Consider the following 20,145-nt stretch of genomic DNA (forward strand, 5'->3'; position numbering starts at 1 on the left):
CATTTCGTGGAAAGAAATTTTAGCCTACTACCTCATAAATGAACAAACAGTAATATTTACCAATTTGTAAAAAAAAAAAAAAAGAAATTTCACACAAAACATGTTCATAGTTGACAAAAGGTTTATTCACATGGGATGCTGCAGCCTGGGGTGGTGCCTTCAAGTGTAAAATCTTTCATAATCTTTGTAATGTCTCTCTTCATTGGAAAAAGGGTGATAAAAAACGTATGTCGGGCCCAGAGTTTATTTGGGTTATGGCCAATCTCGTCTAACATTGGCAACGTTGATTAACGGATCAGTTTTCAGACGAACCCGGCTGATATTCCCCCAGTGTTAACAAAGGCATACATTTCATAACATGGATTTAAAAGTGACACACAACCATGATACAACACGCCAGCCAAAACTACCAAGACATCGGCAAGAGGTCTTTAACGGTGGCCATCAGCCCTGGCACCCAACTTAGCCTGATAAAATGGCTGACGTTGTCCAACATCAGTGTGCCCACCTGGGATGTATATAATGTACTGTATGTATCTTTAAAGCTTCATCCTAAAAATTAAATACAGTCATTTATGTAATTAACTCATATTTAAAAAGGTACATTTTTCCACATTTGCAGGTAAAAGATGCATATCAGTTGAACAAAAGGTGTACCCTCAAAGTTGTCAACCCAACAACAAGGAAAGGTACAGTTAAATACTAGCTTTGTCTAAGAGTGTAGCTTGATACTTGACAGTTCTTGACAGATGTATGAAAGATTGTTCGACATCTCGGTTAATAGCAGCTTTTAATAATGACCTGAAGCACTCTGAAGAAATCTAGTTGCACGTTATTCCTCACAGAAGTGGACTGGACTACTTCCCACGTGTGCGGGCGTTAGTTTTGGGTGCTGCAGCAGCGGGTGTTGCGGAAAGTCTGTGTGTTTGCAAGTCCACTTTTTGCTGTAGAATGCCAGTCAGTAGGAACTCAGCACTAACCACAGGAAAAGACAAACTCTGAGCTCTTTCACACAGAGCTCTGTCCTCTTCACATGACACCACCACCACTGTCTGAGCCTGGCATAGACAGAGAGAGGCATCTGGTTCAATAACACATGGAAAAACAATCCAGAAACCGACTGAGAGGGTCAGAGAAGCATGATTAGAGAAATATGGCTCTCCAAAGGAATTCACAATTACAACCAGTATTAGGGAGAAGTTAAAAAGTATAAACCAGGCTTTACCCAAATGATAAGCCAAAGTGAGGCTAAAATTATAAATTATAAATAGCTAAGAGTGTGTACAGGGTTAGTAAATGCATGTGTGTGCTGTTACCTTATGAGCAGAGGGCATTTTAGGAAGGAAACGTGCCCCACAGCAGGTAATGATTTCTTTCATCTGAGCTGGTTCAGGCTTCACAGAGGGTGTTACATGTACTTCATAGCCCTGTTTGGAAAATATGTACATTACAGTATCATAGCAAGTTCCATCCACCATCAGGTATAACATTAAAACCACTGACAGGTGAAGTGAGAAACATTGGTTCTCTCATTACAGATGAACCTTTCAAGGGCTGGAATATTTCATACAGTAAGTGAACAGTCAGGTCTCAAAATTGATGTGTAGGAAGCCTGAATAAACAGGCAAGCATCAGTTTCTCAGCAACTAGGACTGAGGCCAAATAGTGATGGCTAGACGAGTGAGTCAGAGCATCTCAATAACAGAAGGTCTTTTGGGGTTTTCCATCTATGCGGTGGTTAGTACCTACAAAAGATATCTAAAGGGGATAACCAGTGAAAGATTCAAGATCTCTCAAGGCTTTCAGATGCAAGTGGAAAATGAAGGCTAGCCTGTCTTTTCCGATCCTACAAAAGGGCTACTGTATCCCAAATTATTGAAAAAGTGAATGCTGGTTATGCCAGAAAGATTCAGAACACAAAGTGCATCACAGAATGGGGCTGCAAAGCCACAAATGGGTCAGAGTGCCTACGCTGGCTTCTGTCCACTGCCCAAAAACACTTATAATCTGCATATGAGCATCAGAATAGAGCATCAGAAAGGAAGTTGGCAAAGGCAATGATATGCTATAGGCAATGTTTTACTTGGGAAGCTTGGGTTTTGGAATTCATGTGGATGTAACTTTAACATGTACCACCTACTGTATCTAAACATTGTTGCATACCAAGTACTCCACTTAATGGTAACAGTATTCCCTAATGACAGCTGCCTCTTTCACCAGGATAATGCTCCCTGCAATGATTGCTCAGGAATGATTTGAAAAACGTGACAAAGATTTCAAGGTTCTGACTTGGCCTCAAAATCTCGATCTGATCGAGTATCTGTGGGATGTGCTGGACAAACAAGTCTGATCCAGGGAAGCGCCACATCACAGCTTACAGGATTTAAAGGATCTTCTGCTAAAGTCTTAGTGCCAGATACCTTCAGAGGTCTTGTGGAGTAGATGCCTTGACAGGTCAGAGCTGTTGAGTGGCACGGTATTAAGGTCATGGCTGGTTATAAATGGTTGGAATCAATATATAAAAATACCAGTAACCGGAGCAAATGAACAGCTACAAATTGGAATAAAGTGGTCAGTAAATATACACTTGCACTAAGTAAAAATCTGATTCACTTGTTTCAGCACAACACAAACTGCCATGATAGTGGGTTCTGAGTTCATGGTGCAAATGTTTCATAAAACTTATTCATGCCTGAAGGTTGAGGATGAGATAAGAGAGAAAAGTACCTGTAATAAGGGCTGAGAGCTGGCTACTCCCAGTGCATCCTGCAGACTGAAGTTAAATTTCTTCTCTTGCTCTGCATCTTTTACTAAGAATCCATTAGGAGAGAGAAAGCTTCCTGCTTTACCAGACTATAACGGGTCAGGGACGGAGGGAGGGAGGGAGGGGGAGAGAGAGAACGAGAGAGAGAGAGAGAAGCTGTTTAGAAACCTGTTAAAACCAATGCAGTGGTGGATCTGTGCGATTTAATTTCAGCTCATTTAGCTATTAGTTATACAGTAGTCAAGCTTCTTTTATTGATTCCTCTTTCATGCTGTAAATCTAAGTGAGAAAAACTGAGCATTTCCTGTAGCTGCCTCTAAACATCAGGGGACGTAGAGTTGCTCCTAGTGAAAAAAAATTCTAAAAAAAGTTCTTAGGAAATGTGGCCGTTTCCCCTTAAAATTAAAGAGAAGATCCTAATAATTATAAAAGCTGTTCATAAAGCATCGTAACCCTTAAAAGGGCTCTTAAGGTCAAAAAGACTTGGGAGTAGCTAGAAGAGCATTTAAGAGGCTTAAGAGTTACTTTAACAGAGGAGAAAATGGCCAAAAGGTTTATTGTATACAATATTGAATCATAATAGTGAGTTCATAAGTGCTACAGAGTAGATTGTGTATGGATTATTTTGTGATCAATCATATGAGAGAGAACATCTCAGACACAGCGCAGAAATTATATATATATATATATATATATCTCTAATATGATTGGTCACGAACACAATCCCTACACGATATAGCCTTAAATATCTTAACATAGAGACAAGTGAAGGCTAATAATAGACCATATTTTAAAAGCGCTCCTTTTTTATTGGACAACCAATCACAAGAAGTCTGCAAAAGACTTTGTCATACCTAGTAACGTGGTCAGCGCTGCCTCCTCTCTAAGATAAACATTTTTGTATTGTCCTTGCTCAGAATCGCTCTGAGATCGATCCTGAATCACTCTTAAGCTAAGATTCCTACAGTAGTTAGAAATATTTAAGCTAAGTTAGAAGCTTTTCGAGATCATTCTTAGAATCTTTATGAATACGAGCCCAGGGCTCTTCAACACAGAGAAATCTGAAAGCTAGTCTTAAGAATAAATTAAATGTCATTAATTTATGTTTACTGTATCATTAATGTCTACTGTTATTAATGTTGTTTTTGGATCCAATATTTCTTATTATAAAACAACTTCACTTGTGTTAAAAGTGCTCTATTAATAGTTTGAATAGTCTGCTGTATAGATGAAGCAGGAGGTTATTCCTATTTACAATACACAGACATGTTCATACGAACTTATCTACAAAAAACAGATGATTTCTGATTTCTAAACTTGGGACTCCCAAATGCCACAAGAGATGATCTCATATGTTCCTCAGAAGATCACGAGTGATGATGTCACAGTCCTCCAGAGTTGGTAGTCCTACATAAAAGGGCTCCTGATCTCTGGGTGGGAAGAACGTAAGCAACACTGGAACACGGTGGGTGTTTGTGAGCATTATGAAATAGCAGTTTGAAACAAAGCATTGTGCTGAGCTGTGCTCACACCAGCAGTGGCACACTACAACAAAACAGCTGTGTGTTTCACTGTGAGCTAGCGAAGAATTTCTCAGCGAAGTAACCATCTGTAATGAAAGTGGGCGTGTCGAGTGAAAAACGCTTCATGCCAATCAGAAGCTAAGTGATCTGGTGATTATGGGTGAGAGTGAGATGCAGTGGAACGGATGTTTTTTATCTCCATATATTTATTCCTGCTCGCACGTTCGAAGCCTTTCGTCGAGACTTGTTCTGCTGCTATGAGTCTGAACATCTTTCCAAAGCGCAGAAAATCAGAACAAAAAAGCGCAACCCTGTTTCTCTGCTTCAGTTTTTATTAATAAAATTTAATAATCAATCACGAGTTCTGAGTACAAAATAATTTGAATGCATTGCTCTTAATCATGAGCTTAAGTGCAAACTTTAAAGCTTAAACTCCTCACCTTACTTAGCCAGTCAGGGGTAACGATGGGGACGCCTCGGGCTACAGCGCACAGGAACTTCACGGTACGACGGACTTTGTCAGTCACTAGGTGAGTCATATCAGCCACACCTTTTGCCAGCCCTCCTCCTAGACGCACCAGCACCTTCTTCCCGTCCTCATCCACTACTCCTGTAAACAGAACCTGACAGGAAGTGTGACAGAATTGTTACTCAAGTGAGAGTCCTACTATTGTGTCATTTCTTATATGATGTTTTGCTCATTTATAATCTTGAATAGTTAGAATAGTACAGTAAAAGCATGGACTGAAATGTTGGCAAACTTTTTACTATGTCTTGTTTAGTGAAATGAGAATAAAGATATGATGCATGTTCTTCTACCTTGTGCGTCGGCACAGTTAAAGAGCGGCGAGGGGTTTTTGGGGTCGGCGGAGGAGCTTCTGCTGTAGAAACATCGGCGCCTCTTTTCCGCCCCCTGCTGCTGCTTTGGCTCGTAACCCTGTCCTCAGCAGGTAGAGACTCCTCCTCTTTCTCTGCCTCACAAGCTGCCTCTACTTTAATGTCATTTGCACCAGAACGTTTCCCACCTCTTCCTCTCCCCACAGCTGCTGACTGTTTTCTCTCCTCCTCCTCCATATGTTCCTCCTGTTCTTCAGGTTTCCCACTCTTCCTCTTCGCTGCCCTGCCTCGGCCCTGAGGGGCCACACTGATGCTGGATCTGTCCGAGCTCCTGAAGTTAGAGTGAGAGTGAACAGCTTGCTTTGTGTCCTTCTTCTCACTAGAGGGCACTGTGCTAGTTTTTCTTCTCCCACTTCTTCTTCCTTCGCACATGCTATCCTGAGAGGACTGCTCCGAACACACAGAGTTGGAGGAGTTGGAGCGCGAGCGAGTTCTTTTAGCTGGACCACCTTCGTCCTCCATGCCAGCAGGTGGAGCGAGAGATTTCCTGGCAGTGCGTCGGCCTCGCCTGGGTTTGGAGTCGCTCCCAGCTTGTTCGTCCTCTTGCATTTTACTGCTGCTTTCTTCACATTCTTGTTTTTGTTGTTCACTTGGTTCTTGTTCGCTCTCCAGTCTTTCTTTAGTTCCTTCTTCTAATTCTTGATCCTCCTCTTTCCTGCTTTTTTTCCCTTTAAGTTCTGCTTTCCGTCTTCCAGGTGCTTGTCTCTTGTCTTTTTCCTCACCCTCAGTATTGTCTTTACTCGGTTTCTCCTTCGGTTTCATTTTTCTCCCTTGATTTTCCTCCTCTTCCTTCATTTCTTTCTCTTCTCTCTCCCTTTTTTCTCTTGCTAGTGCATCTTTTTCTTCTTGTTCTTTCCTTTCACGTTCAATTTTGTCCTCAAGTTCTTGTCTTTCCCTTGTCTCCTTTTCAAGTTTCTCATTTTCTTCCTTTTCCTTATTTTCTCTTTCCTTCCTCTCTTGTTCTAACCTGTCTTTTTCTTCTTGTTCTCTCCTTTCTTTTTCCAGCTGCTGTTTCCTTGCAGACCTTTCTTTTTCCTCTTTTTCTTTCATCTCCCTTTCAAACTGTTCTTTCTGTTCTTGTTCCTTCTTTTCTCTGTCTATTCTCTCTCTCTCCAATCTGTCCTTATTTTCTCGCTCCTTCTTTTCATGTTCCTCTCTCTCCTCCCTCTCCTTCTGTAGTCTCTTAATTTCTTCTTCCTCCTCTTGCTTTTTTAACCGTTCCATTTCTTCATTTTCCGTTTCCGCTAAACCGAGTCTGGTCTTGTCGTCATCTTTGGAGTTCTGCTTCAGCTTCTTTCGACCTCCTCCTTTGTTCCCATTATCTACGTCTTCTTCACTCTCTTCATCTTTCTCTACTTTCCCTCTCTTTCCTCCCCTGTCTTTCCCTGCAGCATCTCTTCCTCTGCCTTTACCCTTTACAGATGCTGCTCTTCCTCGTTCTTTTACTCTCAGGCTCCTTCTACTATTTTGCTCTTCCTCCTCGCCTTGTGGTTTCATAGCTTCAGCAGTAGAGTCGGCCTCCAGAGATTGTGTGGCCTCGGATTTAGAAGTCTGCCTTCCTCTGTGGGATTTTCTAACAGACTTGACTTCACTTTGTGGCTTTTCCTCCTGTCCTTCTTCTTCCTCACACATCGGTAAGGTTTCGGGAATGCTGACATGAACCTCTATGGGCCTTCTGTGACTTGCCTTAGGATTTTGTCTCCTCATGCTAGATCTCCTGGTAGACAAGACTTTACTCGGTTGCTCTTCCTCTTCTCCCTCGTTATCCTCCTCACACATCGGCAGCGTCTCAGAAACGGTCGCACTGGTAACTTTATCAGACTCAGCAGACTGTTTCGGTGCCTCCTGCTTTTTTCTCCTCCTACCAGGTCTTCTACTATTCTTAAGTTCGTTCTCCTCTTCCTCCCGTCCTTCTTCTACCTCACACATCGGCAGCGTCTCAGAAACGGTCGCACTGGTAACTTTATCAGACTCAACAGACTGTTTCGGTGCCTCCTCCGTTGGTCTCCTTCTACCAGGTCTTGTACTATTCTTAAGTTCGATCTCCTCTTCCTCCTGTCCCTCTTCTTCCTCACACATAGGCAGTGTTTCGGCAATGGGGATAGCAGCGTGAGTGTGATGCTCAGTCTCAATGCGCTGTGTTGACTCAACCTGAACAGACCATGTTCCTCTGCTAGAGCTGGGATCATCCTCATACTCTTCATGTCCTCCTTCTTCCTCTTCCTCGCACATGGGCAGTGTTTCAATAATGGTATCATCCTCAGCAGGCTGCGTCCGTGCTTCATCTACTTCATTATCATTTTCTCCTCTTTTATTCTCATCTCTTTCCTTCTTCACATCTTCTACCTGGTTTCTAGTGTCTCCATTCTCCGTTCTTTCATTTCTTTTGTCCATTTCATTCTGTCCCTCGTCTCTCTCTTGTACCTCTTGATCCTTGCTCTCCGTCTCCTCGCGTTCATTCTGAAATTTCTCAGTGAGGAAAGTGTAGGGTTGCGTCTTCTCCTCCTGCCTCGGGCTCCTGATGATCAGCAGCGTGTCTGCGGTAGAGAGATGTGAATCCGCTTGGATCTCTTCTTCCTTTCTTTCTGGTTCACTAGCACCAACCTCCTCATTAGATTCAAGACCAGTGAAATCTTCTTTCTGGGCTCCATGTTTGATGAGCTGTGTCTCAGCAGTGTGGATGCTGGAGTGACACGGTGCAGCGAGGAGCGGCGTCTCATCCTCTTCTTCATCTTTTCCTTCGTCTCCCTCCTCTTCTTGGCTTAAAGACTCAATGTAGGCCTGCGTGGCATCCAGATCCAGCTGTGTTTGCCCAGCTTTAGTACTGCCTTCTGAATTTTTCATTGCTATAATACACGGATGAGAAAAACAGCACAGTTGTCATCAAGGAGAAAATTACTTCAAATAGCAATAAAAGTGAAAACAAACTCTATTGTGTTACTTTCCACTGTTATAGTGAATCCTCCTTTTGTAATTTAGGTTGGAAAAAATATTAAGAAAATGCATCACAGCTTTTCACACTGCACTTAACCCCAAGTTCTTGAAGGTGGGGTCTCCGATGTTTGAGAAATGCTTTAAAATGCTTTAGGGTCGGGACGACAAACAAAACAAACGTGTAGCCAATGAGCAGAAAGGGGCGTGTCTTGTCAATATGGGCGGAGAGAGTGTTCAGTGCGCATGTGTGACATTAGCAGAAAGTGGTTTTAACATTGACATGGAGGATAAAAACAAAGAAAGAAAGTGAAGAAAGGCTTACGATAAGGCAAGAAGTAGGACCGTGTTAATATAGGATCAGCTTTCCAGCGCTGGAGAGAACTGAAGGAGCAGGAAGTTGGCGCATATTCACAGATTTGAGTTTCCTGAGTCAATAACTCCTGAGCTAAACGCTGTTACTAGCAAAACGCGGTTGTAGCTGCGTCTCTACATTACTACAATAGAAAAGAGGTGTTATTTGTGTAGTAACAGCGTTTAGCTCAGGAGTTATTGACTCGGGAAACTCTAATCTGTAACTCTAAACTTCCTGCTCCTTCAGTTCTCTCCAGCGCTGGAAAGCTGATCCTATATTAACACGGGTCCTACTTCTTGCCTTATCGTAAGCCTTTCTTCACTTTCTTTCTTTGTTTTTATCCTCCATGTCAATGTTAAAACCGCTTTCTGCTAATGTCACACATGCGCACTGAACACTCTCTCCGCCGCATATTGACAAGACCCTTTCTGCTCATTGGCTACACGTTTGTTTCGATTTTTGGTTTGTTTGTCGTCCCGACTCAGTTTTCTGAAGCATTCTCAAACATCGGAGACCCCACCTTTAACCTCAGGTTCTTAACTACACCTTTTCTTAACCCAGAGCAGAGGAACGTTTCACACTGGTCATTTAGAAGTGATTAGAAAGCTGTGAAAGATAGCAATACTTTCTCGGGTGCAGAACAGCCGCCCTGTCATTTCTTTTTGACTTTCATTTTAATTTAAGACCCAGTTCTTAAAGACTGACCACCGGTTTTTCTCACTGAGACAAAGCATGAAACAAGCCGTTTTTTTTAAAGCACTCTCATGCTGTATTCAGTTTAGGAATGTAGATAGAGCCAGAATGAATCATTAATCCAGGGTAAAGTATGAGCAGTGTGAAACCTAAATAACCTAAACAAAATAACCCAGGATTCTGTTTACCGGTGTTTCAAAGGCATTAAATACTTCTAGTACAGAATGCTAATACTGAAATGGAAGCAAAAGAGTAATGAAAGCTCTTTTGGCAGCTTATGTTGATGAAACCAGTAGCTGTTAATGAAATACTACACTCCTGGATGCAGCTTTAAAATGCCAATCATCATCAGAGTAAAAAAGAGCACAAGCAGAGAGAAACTGCATGTGCTAAACAAATTCATATCAACATCCATGATAAGATTAGACCTATATGGTACATGGGAAGATTCACATTCGTGTGAAATGCGAGAGTTTTATAGAGTGGTTAAACAAATGAATGTGAAAAGAATTTAGTAAAAGCCGGAAGAGTTTTCCATAGCAGACGAATGGCGTGATGGTGTTAGTTACCGTATAACTGAGTGGACTGTAGTTGCCAGTCCTCCTCTTCAGGTTCCCGGTCAAGTTCTTCAGCCTCTTGTGGTTGATGGCTGCTATCTGAAAGGTCCAGCTGGAAAGATGAGGCTCCGTCTGAGCGCTGAGGTTCAGGGACATCCAGCGACTGTGGTGTCTCGTCTAGTGTACCATCAGATTGAGCGGCATCACACACGAAGGACTGAGTTTCTGCCACAGCAAAGTCATCATCTGTGTGACTGACACCTCCAGGAGAGACAGAAGGGTGGAGGAGAAAGGGGAGACCCGGCCCTGAATGAGTGACAGAGAACAAAGAGACTGAAAAACAGAGTGCCCAGGATCTAACTATTCAGTAAAAACAGTGGTGTAAAAAAAGCAGAGGAGACGAGGTCATGTGTCAGCTGTGGGCAGAGAGGAGACGGGTTTAAACATGAGGATTCTCACCTGTATGTGATCACGGCAGGTTTAATTACTATGTGTGCATTGTGTGATCTCAGGAGAAAAATAAAAGAATGACACACAAACGGGCGCATACACGGGCACACACGCGCATACACGGACACACACACGCTCACAGGCGGGCACACACACGCGCACAGGCGGGCACACACACGCGCACAGGCGGGCACACACACGCGCACAGGCGGGCACACACACGCGCACAGGCGGGCACACGCGCGCACACAGGCGGGCACACGCGCGCACACAGGCGGGCACACGCGCGCACACAGGCGGGCACACGCGCACAGGCAGGCACACAGGCGGGCACACCCGCGCACAGGCGGGCACACACACACACACTGGCGGGCACACACACACGCACTGGCGGGCACACACACACGCACTGGCGGGCACACACACACGCACTGGCGGGCACACACTCGACTGAGTTGAATGTAAACGACTTACGTTTGAACAGTTGGGATGGACTAAGGGATGCTTGTGTTTCCTTCTCCTCTTCAGACAAGCCTATAACAGACACACACACACAAACACGCTACACAGTTAAAACCACAACGTATGTTGAATTTTACAAATGCAACGGCTTAGAAACCGGTGATTAAGTTTCTCTGTAAATAAGTCGTTAAGAATTTGCTCCTTCTAATATGTTTGTGTTTCTATAGCAACAGCTCATTTTACAGGCGCTATGGTAGATGTGCCACATAACTAAAGTCTAATTCTAAAAGACATGCTTTTATTTCATGTAGGTAATAACAAGAACTAAACTAAAGTCTGTTATTATAAAGCCTAAAAATTATGACACTTGTGAAGAAGTTAAATCTTTGTTGCTATAGAAAAAAAAAGCACATTCAAAAAGATTTTGAATAGGAATAAAATAAACCCACCTGCTCCTCTTGGTGTAGACGACTGGACAGTCTGTAATGATCCTTCTGCACACTTCTGCGCTTTCTCCTCCATCTCATCTTCATCCTCCTCCATGTCCGTGTCGCTGTTTAGCCTGAACTCATCTGGCAGAGTTTCAGCAGGAGACTGAAGTCGAACAGAACTGCTATGCTGTGTGTCTGTGTTGCGTTCACCGGCAGTCTGAGAGGTTCCTGTCTCTTTGGCTACAGTGGGTGTTCTGATCTTAGTGCCATCATCCTCCACATCCGTATCGCTGTCTGACTCGTGACGTGACATTCTGGCATCTGGAAAATCGTTGTCTTGTTTCACCAGATGCTTGCCGTCAGTCACTTTTGTCGTCTCCTCGTCTTCCTCCACATCGGTATCGCTGTTCATGTTGAATTCGGCTACATGGCAGTTTGGAGGTCTGGAGTCTTGGATATGAGGAACATCCTCATCATCGGTATCACTCTCCAAGTGGAACTGATCAGAACTCAACGCTTCTTTCTTCTCTTCTAGGGCAGCTGCAGGTCCAGAAATTGTAGCAATATCAGTCTTGTTCTCCGCCACATCTGTATCGCTGTCCATGGTCAGAGCAGCTGGATCTACCAGGTCCTGTTTTGCAGGTTCTCTTCCTAAAGCTTCTGAATCACTCTTGACCTTCTCCGTGTCTTCCTCCTCTACATCAGTGTCACTGTCCACGTGCAGATCAGCAGGATTTACAGCGGCCGCTTCCGCCGTGACAGCAGCCTCGATCGCTGGCTTAGCCTTCGTCATTTCCATGTCATCATCCTCAACATCTGTATCACTGTCCATGGTCAGAGCAGCTGGATCTACCAGGTCCTGTTTTGCAGGTTCTCTTCCTAAAGCTTCTGAATCACTCTTGACCTTCTCCGTGTCTTCCTCCTCTACATCAGTGTCACTGTCCACGTGCAGATCAGCAGGATTTACAGCGGCCGCTTCCGCCGTGACAGCAGCCTCGATCGCTGGCTTAGCCTTCGTCATTTCCATGTCATCATCCTCAACATCTGTATCGCTGTCCATGTTAAAGCGCAGTGGACCAGGTTTAGAGGAATCTGAAGAGAATTCAGTATCATTCCCTGTCTTCTGACATCTACCCGTCAATGCTGAGGATGGAGTAATAGAACTCTCATCCTCACTGCGGAAAAGAAAAAAAAAAAAAAAAAAAAAAAGAGTGAGAGAGAAAATTTGCTTGTTGCAGTTCATCTCTGCAGCAACACTCAGTGTCCATACAGTATGATCTCATTACGGTTATCGTCATTAACCCCGCTTCAAACCCCGGGTAGAGGTCACAGAAACCCTGTGTGCTGTATAAACAAGTACAGCAGCGTTTGAGGGGAAAAATGAAAAAAAAAAAAATAACCTCAAAGTCAGAAGGAAAACAAGCGAATTGAAGAGAAGAGGGTTTTATTTAACAGTTATGTTAGAAAGGTCTGTTTAGGACAAACTGGATGAAACAGTAAAAAAAAAGAATCATTTTAAGAATTAAGGAATATTCTTCTCTTATTATATTTTAGGATCAGAAGTTGAATACCAACGAACAGCTGGTCAACTCTAATACAAACATAAATAGGCTAAAAAAGATGAAAAGCTGTAAAAGAGTATGTGCTCAGGTGCAGAACAACAGACCTGTCATTTCTGTCGGAATTTTAGACCCAGTTCTTAAATATGGGCCAAGTATCAAGCCTTTTATTCTCACTGATGTGCCATTATTTAAAGCAGTTGTGACTATATATATTTATTTATTTATTTTTAATTTATTTATTAAGTCAGGGTTTAGGAATGTAAGTGTGAAACATCAGATTCTGAAGCGCCAGGGTTAATCGTTAACCCCGGGTAAAGTATGAACAGTGTGAAACCTAAAACAAGATAACCCTGGATTCTGTTTACTGGAGTTTCCAATCACCCAGATCTCAAGTGTGAAAAGTACTTATGTGGATAAGGGCACACAGTGTGACATAGCAAATACAGTGTCTGATCTGATCTAGTGTCTGATGCAGCAAATACAGTGTCTGATCTGATCTAGTGTCTGATGCAGCAAATACAGTGTCTGATCTGATCTAGTGTCTGATGCAGCAAATACAGTGTCTGATCTGATCTAGTGTCTGATGCAGCAAATACAGTGTCTGATCTGATCTAGTGTCTGATGCAGCAAATACAGTGTCTGATCTGATCTAGTGTCTGATGCAGCAAATACAGTGTCTGATCTGATCTAGTGTCTGATGCAGCAAATACAGTGTCTGATCTGATCTAGTGTCTGACATAGCAAATGTAGTGTCTGATCTGATCTAGTGTCTGACGCAGCAAATACAGTGTCTGATCTGATCTAGTGTCTGACGCAGCAAATGTAGTGTCTGATCTGATCTAGTGTCTGACATAGCAAATGTAGTGTCTGATCTGATCTAGTGTCTGACGCAGCAAATGTAGTGTCTGATCTGATCTAGTGTCTGACGCAGCAAATGTAGTGTCTGATCTGATCTAGTGTCTGACATAGCAAATGTAGTGTCTGATCTGATCTAGTGTCTGACGCAGCAAATGTAGTGTCTGATCTGATCTAGTGTCTGACATAGCAAATGTAGTGTCTGATCTGATCTAGTGTCTGACATAGCAAATGTAGTGTCTGATCTGATCTAGTGTCTGACATAGCAAATGTAGTGTCTGATCTGATCTAGTGTCTGACATAGCAAATGTAGTGTCTGATCTGATCTAGTGTCTGACATAGCAAATGTAGTGTCTGATCTGATCTAGTGTCTGACATAGCAAATGTAGTGTCTGATCTGATCTAGTGTCTGACGCAGCAAATGTAGTGTCTGATGCAGCAAATGTAGTGTCTGATCTGATATAGTGTGTGACGCAGCAAATGTAGTGTCTGATGCAGCAAATGTAGTGTCTGATCTGATCTAGTGTCTGACGCAGCAAATGTAGTGTCTGATCTGATTTACTGTCTGACGCAGCAAATACAGTGTGTGATCTGATCTAGTGTCTGACTCAGCAAATGTAGTGTCTGATCTGTTCTAGTGTCTGACGCAGCAAATGTAGTGTCTGATCTGATCTAGTGTCTGACGCAGCAAATGTAGTATCTGATCTGATCTAGTGTCTGACGCAGCAAATGTAGTGTCTGATCTGATCTAGTGTCTGACGCAGCAAATGTAGTGTCTGATGCAGCAAATGTAGTGTCTGATCTGATTTACTGTCTGACGCAGCAAATACAGTGTGTGATCTGATCTAGTGTCTGACTCAGCAAATGTAGTGTCTGATCTGTTCTAGTGTCTGACGCAGCAAATGTAGTGTCTGATCTGATCTAGTGTCTGACGCAGCAAATGTAGTATCTGATCTGATCTAGTGTCTGACGCAGCAAATGTAGTGTCTGATCTGATCTACTGTCTGATGCAGCAAATGTAGTGTCTGATCCGCTGGTTACCTCTCTGGAATGATTTTGTTTGCAGGGGTCAGAAATGCCGAACATGTCGGGCTGGAAATGTCTGAAGATGCCGAGTCCGAGGCTGGAATGAAAAAGGGATAGCGAAAACAGAAAGAGAGAGAGTTAAAAGTGCTATGAGTGCATGTATGATTACAATACAGCATGCATGTTTACTAATCTCATCACCTACCCACAATTCTCCTCCTCTCTCTTCTTCCATGCTTCTCTCCATCAGAGTCCGAGTCTGACTCAGGCACCAGGGTCGGCTCGCTTCTTTTCGCTTCATCGCTCCAAACTGGCACAGGAGGAAGAACAGTCTTCTTCCTGCCGTTGTCCACTCTGTTCACATCCCCTCCTTCGGCACTACTGCTAGAAGACGACGTACGTGTAGCTTTGTCACCGGCGGATGTGTGCGTGTTTTTCTCAGTGTTCTTCAGGCTGACGTACTGACAGGGCAGATCAGCGAGCACCACGCTGTCTCCCTCAGTCAGCGCGTAGCGTACGTGTGGACTCAGTTTAAGCCGTCCCTTCCTGGTGCCATTTAAACTGCCCAGGTCCCACAGCAGGGCATCTACGTCTTCACCGTGACCACGACGGTTATTAGGACCAAACACAGAGATGGAGATGATGGCATGGCGGCTGGATACAGAACGAGCTTGGAGAGGCACGGAACAAGATGAAGGGTCTCTCCCTAAAACGTTCTCTCCCTGGTAGAGAGGCACCTCTGTGGATACATGACAGAGAGAGAAACTCGTATAAACTTATACAATATATAATTCAGTGATTGTCTACAATGTCCTGTCCATCTGAATGTTCGTCGACCATCTTGGAATTTTTCTCTCATCCACAGCAGCTCCACAGCTGACTAACACACAGGCAAACAAAGCATCTTACTGAATGCTGGAACATGTTAAACGTAAGGTTTCAATTTAATAGAAGTATAAAGTTTTTACTACAGCATGGTTGAAGGTCAGAAGGTGTGCCTTTTACTGTTTAACCAATATTTGGTGGTGTTTCTCTAGGAGCATCTCATAAACAGGAGATTGTATGATGGCTGCTTCACCTAATATGAGGCTAATGATGACCGGAATTTTAAAAAATTAATTAAATAAATAAATCTGGTGATGTTTTTGGAAGGAGACATTTATCTAACATTTATGGAAGGCAGGGGAAAGTATCCAGAGGAGTTTACACGTTCCAGTTTCTCACAAAGGTTTAATGTGGCTTTAAGTAATAAGAGGAACTACCTTTGACTCCACAACACTATCTCTAACTATAATCCTTGATCCAACTCCACGACTGGATTTTCTCTCTTTTTTTTCTTTATCGTTAATTGGCTCTATATTCAGATCAAGGACAGTCGTAAAAAACTTTTGAATACACGTCGTTGGGTGTATGATTGTGTATGTGACACATGACTTCCCCACCCTCAGTGTGTATTATTACTGAATAAACATATACTCTGTTGTCAGTCCTTACATAATCTATATCTGAGTGCGTACAGGAGCTGTTGATGCTGTTCTACACTGCAGTCATTGAATCTGTCCTGTGCACATCCATCACCATCTGGTTTGGTGCAGCAACAAAACAGGACAGAAACAGACTGCAACGCACGGTTAGAACAGCACAAAAAATAAATGGCGCCCCCCCTGCCCACTCTCCAGGACTTATACGACACAAGAACCAGAAACCGGGCAGGAAAAATCACTACTGACCCTTCGCACCCTGGACACAAACTCTTTCAGCGCCTCCCTTCTGGCAGGCACTACAGAACTTTGCTTACTAAAACTGCCAGACACAGGAACAATTTCTTTCCCCAAGCAATCACCCTGATCAACAACTCACCATAATTATATTCACTGCTTCATATCTATAAGTTCTGCATTATCAGGGCTGTCAGTCATCACATCATCTGTATATATTACACACACTACTGCTGCTGTATATTGTACAAAAAGCATAATATTGCACAATATTGTTATTTGCACTCCCACACTTTATGTACATACCTGATCAGTCATATTCTATATTCATATTTAATACTCATTCTGTCTATATTGTATCTCATCATCTGCATTGTCTTGTATAGTTTGTATAGTATTGTGTTATTTATGTCTGTACTTTTGAGAGTCACAAACTGCTGGAACCAAATTCCTTGTGTGTGTCAACAAACTTGGCCAATAAACCTGATTCTGATTCTATGTTTATTCATCATGACCCCTTATGTTTATGAACTGCACATGCCTACACCAAATACACACTCTTCCATTATACACCCATCAACCTGTTTACATGCTGTTTTGCACACAGTTTTTGCTCTTTGCACATGCTGTCTCACAGTTAATTGCACAATACATTACATTACCTCATATAACTGCTGCTATAATACTAATGTGTTCATTCCAGTATTTCTGCACACGCAATTTGATTGAAAATGCAGTATTTATACTGGTCGGTGCTGTTTGTCTTTTGTGTAATGTTTTATTGTTTGTTGGCACTGTCTTTTTGTCTTGTCCCGCACTGCCTTTCTGTCCTTTTGTCTTGTCCCGCACTGCCTTTCTGTCCTTTTGTCTTGTCCCGCACTGCCTTTCTGTCCTTTTGTCTTGTCCCGCACTGCCTTTCTGTCCTTTTGTCTTGTCCCGCACTGCCTTTCTGTCCTTTTGTCTTGTCCCGCACTGCCTTTCTGTCCTTTTGTCTTGTCCCGCACTGCCTTTCTGTCCTTTTGTCTTGTCCCGCACTGCCTTTCTGTCCTTTTGTCTTGTCCCGCACTGCCTTTCTGTCCTTTTGTCTTGTCCCGCACTGCCTTTCTGTCCTTTTGTCTTGTCCCGCACTGCCTTTCTGTCCTTTTGTCTTGTCCCGCACTGCCTTTCTGTCCTTTTGTCTTGTCCCGCACTGCCTTTCTGTCCTTTTGTCTTGTCCCGCACTGCCTTTCTGGACTTTTGTCTTGTCCCGCACTGTCTTTCTGTCCTTTTGTCTTGTCCAGCACTGTCTTTCTGTCCCTTTGTCTTGTCCCGCACTGTCTTTCTGTCCTTTTGTCTTGTCTTTCTGTCCTTTTGTCTTGTCCAGCACTGTCTTTCTGTCCTTTTGTCTTGTCTTTCTGTCCTTTTGTCTTGTCCAGCACTGTCTTTCTGTCCTTTTGTCTTGTCCTGCACTGTCTTTCTTTCTTTTGTCCTGCACTGTATTTCTGTCTTTATCTGCACTGCCTTTTTGTCTTGTCCTGCACTGTTTTTTCTGTCTTTTTGTCTTGTCTTGACCTTCACTGTCTGTCTGCTTGTCCTGCCCTGTCTTTTTGTCTTGTCCTGCACTGTATTTCTGTCTTTACTTGTCTTTTCCTGCACTGTCTTTTTGTCTTGTCCTGCACTGTCTTTCTGTCTTTACTCAATCTTGTCCTGCACTGTCTCGTCCGTCTTGTCCTGCACTGTTTGCACCAGGTTACACAGTTGCACTTTATGTATCTAGGACTAACTTACTAAGTCCTCATAGCTCTGTCTATGTTCTATGTAGCACCATGATCCTGGAGAAACGTTGTCTCATGTCACTGTGTACTGCAACAGCTATATATGGTTGAAATGACAATAAAAGCTTCTTGACACAGCAGCAGTGATAAACTGTCAGATTCTACATACAACCCCATTGAGCGTCTGTGTGTCAGAGATGTCAGTGTGATCCTCACTGTTCTCACCTGTTTCTGGGATGTGGTTGTTTTTGAAAACTTTCAGTACAGCCAGTGGCTCTCTTTGACTCTCTCCCTCTGCCAGGTCATGTTCATCACCTGAGTCATCCTGCTCTCCGAAGAAAGAGTCCTCGATCTGCTGGGTGGAGTCCATGCAGACTTGCTGATGAGGTAAAAACATTCATCAGGGATTTTTTTTTGCATTATACAAAGCTGCAGGTTGCAGTTGCAAAACAAGACTCAGAGGTCAGCACTTATCTCTAAACAGGCCGAGAAGGCCAGAGAAGTAGGGAACCACAACAAAAAGGTATCCATGGCAACATGCCGGTGCTAAGAGCGTAACTTATTTAAAAAAAAAAACGTGACGATCACGTCCTCAGTGCACGTGCGATCGTAAACATACTGAAAAAGATGGCAGTTAAAAAGATGCAGCTGCAGGACGAGACGTGCTAGCTCTTTAGCTTCAGCCTAAACTCTGACCATCTCGACTTTATAAGGAAACCGTTAAAGACGTGAAAACACGCCACAGTGTACATTTAAGAGCTGTCAGTTTGCTGTGATTTCCTTTGCTCATTTGTGTACTTAAATAAATTACAGTCGTGTTTCTTCCTTACCAAGCAGTTGCAGCAGCCAGGGGAAAAACTTCCTGAACAGAAAGTGACGCCTTAAGAGTAAACACGAGTGCACATTGGTTGTAATGGTTGCTGCGTAACGATGATTGGTTCTGATATATGTCACTCAAAACGTCATGCGCTTTGATTGGATGTTGTAAAAAGCACGCCGCCCTTTGTGAAAATTTCCCCGCGTTTTCACGTTTCAATGGTGCAAGCCAAGTTAGAATGTTTTTTTTTTCTTTCTAAATAATAATAATAATAATAATAATAAAAAATATGCAGCGATACCGTGGTCAAGCCGACCAAGTTTCGTAGCGATATGGCATTGCATTCGTTGGAATGAGGGGAGAGAGAGAGAGAGAGAGAGAGAGAGAGAGAGAGAGAGAGAGATGCCCAGTCTTCTTTTTGCTGTATTCTGATTCTGAGAATTTTGTCTCTAAAATTATATCATACATATTGATATAAATTACACTTATTCATATAGATAATAATTATACTGACATATTTTCAGACGGCAGACCGTACATTAGCTTTCTATTCCTCTAATGCCGTTTTGTTGATCCACAGAGGCTATTGACTATATCGAATTTTCCACAGCTTATTATTAGAGTACATTACTACCACAATATGGCTGCTCTCACACAGTAACTAATACAATATGGCTGCTGTTCATTCTATAAACGTGAACTCATTGAATCTGTCATTCTTTTGTCCATATCGCTGTTTATACATCTTATTAGGGGTCAAGCCCCGAAGGGGCGTAGACACCTATTGTTATCGTTAGTTTTCTTATTATTATTATTCTTCCGTCTTCCGTCATTGAAGTCAATGGCAGCCCATAGAACCGTACGTAGGAAAGTTATGAAATTTGGCACACATGTAGAGGCCAGTCTTAGAAGTTACTGTAGCAACTTTGGTGTGTCTAGCTCAAACCCTCTAGCGCCACCAACAGTCCAAAAAAACCCAATTTTGTGCTGAATCGTAAGGCCTAGAGGCAAAATTCTTGCAACATCAGAATCAGAACCAGAATCAGAAAGGTCTTTATGAGGGACACACACACACTTACACACACATTTACACACACACACTTACTCACACTCGCACACTCACATACTCACACACACACACTCTCACACACAGACACTCAGACACACGCACTCACACAGACACACACAGACACTCACACACACACACACCCTCTCACACACACACAGACACTCACACAGACACACACACTCACACAGACGAGGAACACACACATTTACACACACACTCGCACACTCACATACTCACACACACACATACACACACATTTACACACACACACACTCTCTCAC

At 43.0% G+C, this 20,145-nt stretch overlaps 1 protein-coding gene across 1 annotated transcript; it reads right to left on the reverse strand.

Annotated features, from left to right (window-relative positions):
• Positions 1-103: 103 nt before the first annotated feature.
• Positions 104-18,944, reverse strand: mdc1 (mediator of DNA damage checkpoint 1). The gene is made up of 12 exons (XM_060870704.1): positions 18,809-18,944; positions 18,204-18,357; positions 14,712-15,245; positions 14,522-14,603; positions 11,082-12,238; positions 10,645-10,704; positions 9,733-10,026; positions 5,107-8,030; positions 4,728-4,910; positions 2,728-2,853; positions 1,317-1,427; positions 104-1,058 (listed from the first exon to the last, which is right to left on the reverse strand). The coding sequence occupies exons 2-12, from the start codon at positions 18,346-18,348 to the stop codon at positions 858-860; spliced, it is 5,817 nt and encodes a 1,938-aa protein (XP_060726687.1). The 5' UTR covers positions 18,349-18,357; positions 18,809-18,944; the 3' UTR covers positions 104-857.
• Positions 18,945-20,145: the final 1,201 nt, after the last annotated feature.

Source organism: Tachysurus vachellii, chromosome 5 (genome assembly GCF_030014155.1).
Source record: "Tachysurus vachellii isolate PV-2020 chromosome 5, HZAU_Pvac_v1, whole genome shotgun sequence".
In the NCBI taxonomy this organism is placed as follows: Eukaryota; Metazoa; Chordata; class Actinopteri; order Siluriformes; family Bagridae; genus Tachysurus; species Tachysurus vachellii.

Excerpts from the sequence above, each read along its gene's own strand:
- mdc1 (XM_060870704.1), bottom strand. The coding sequence starts at position 18,348 with ATGGACTCCACCCAGCAGATCGAGGACTCTTTCTTCGGAGAGCAGGAT. Across the intron at positions 15,246-18,203 it reads CAACCACATCCCAGAAACAG|AGGTGCCTCTCTACCAGGGA; the intron begins GTGAGAACAGTG and ends ATGTATCCACAG. Across the intron at positions 2,854-4,727 it reads CCCCTGACTGGCTAAGTAAG|TCTGGTAAAGCAGGAAGCTT; the intron begins GTGAGGAGTTTA and ends GACCCGTTATAG.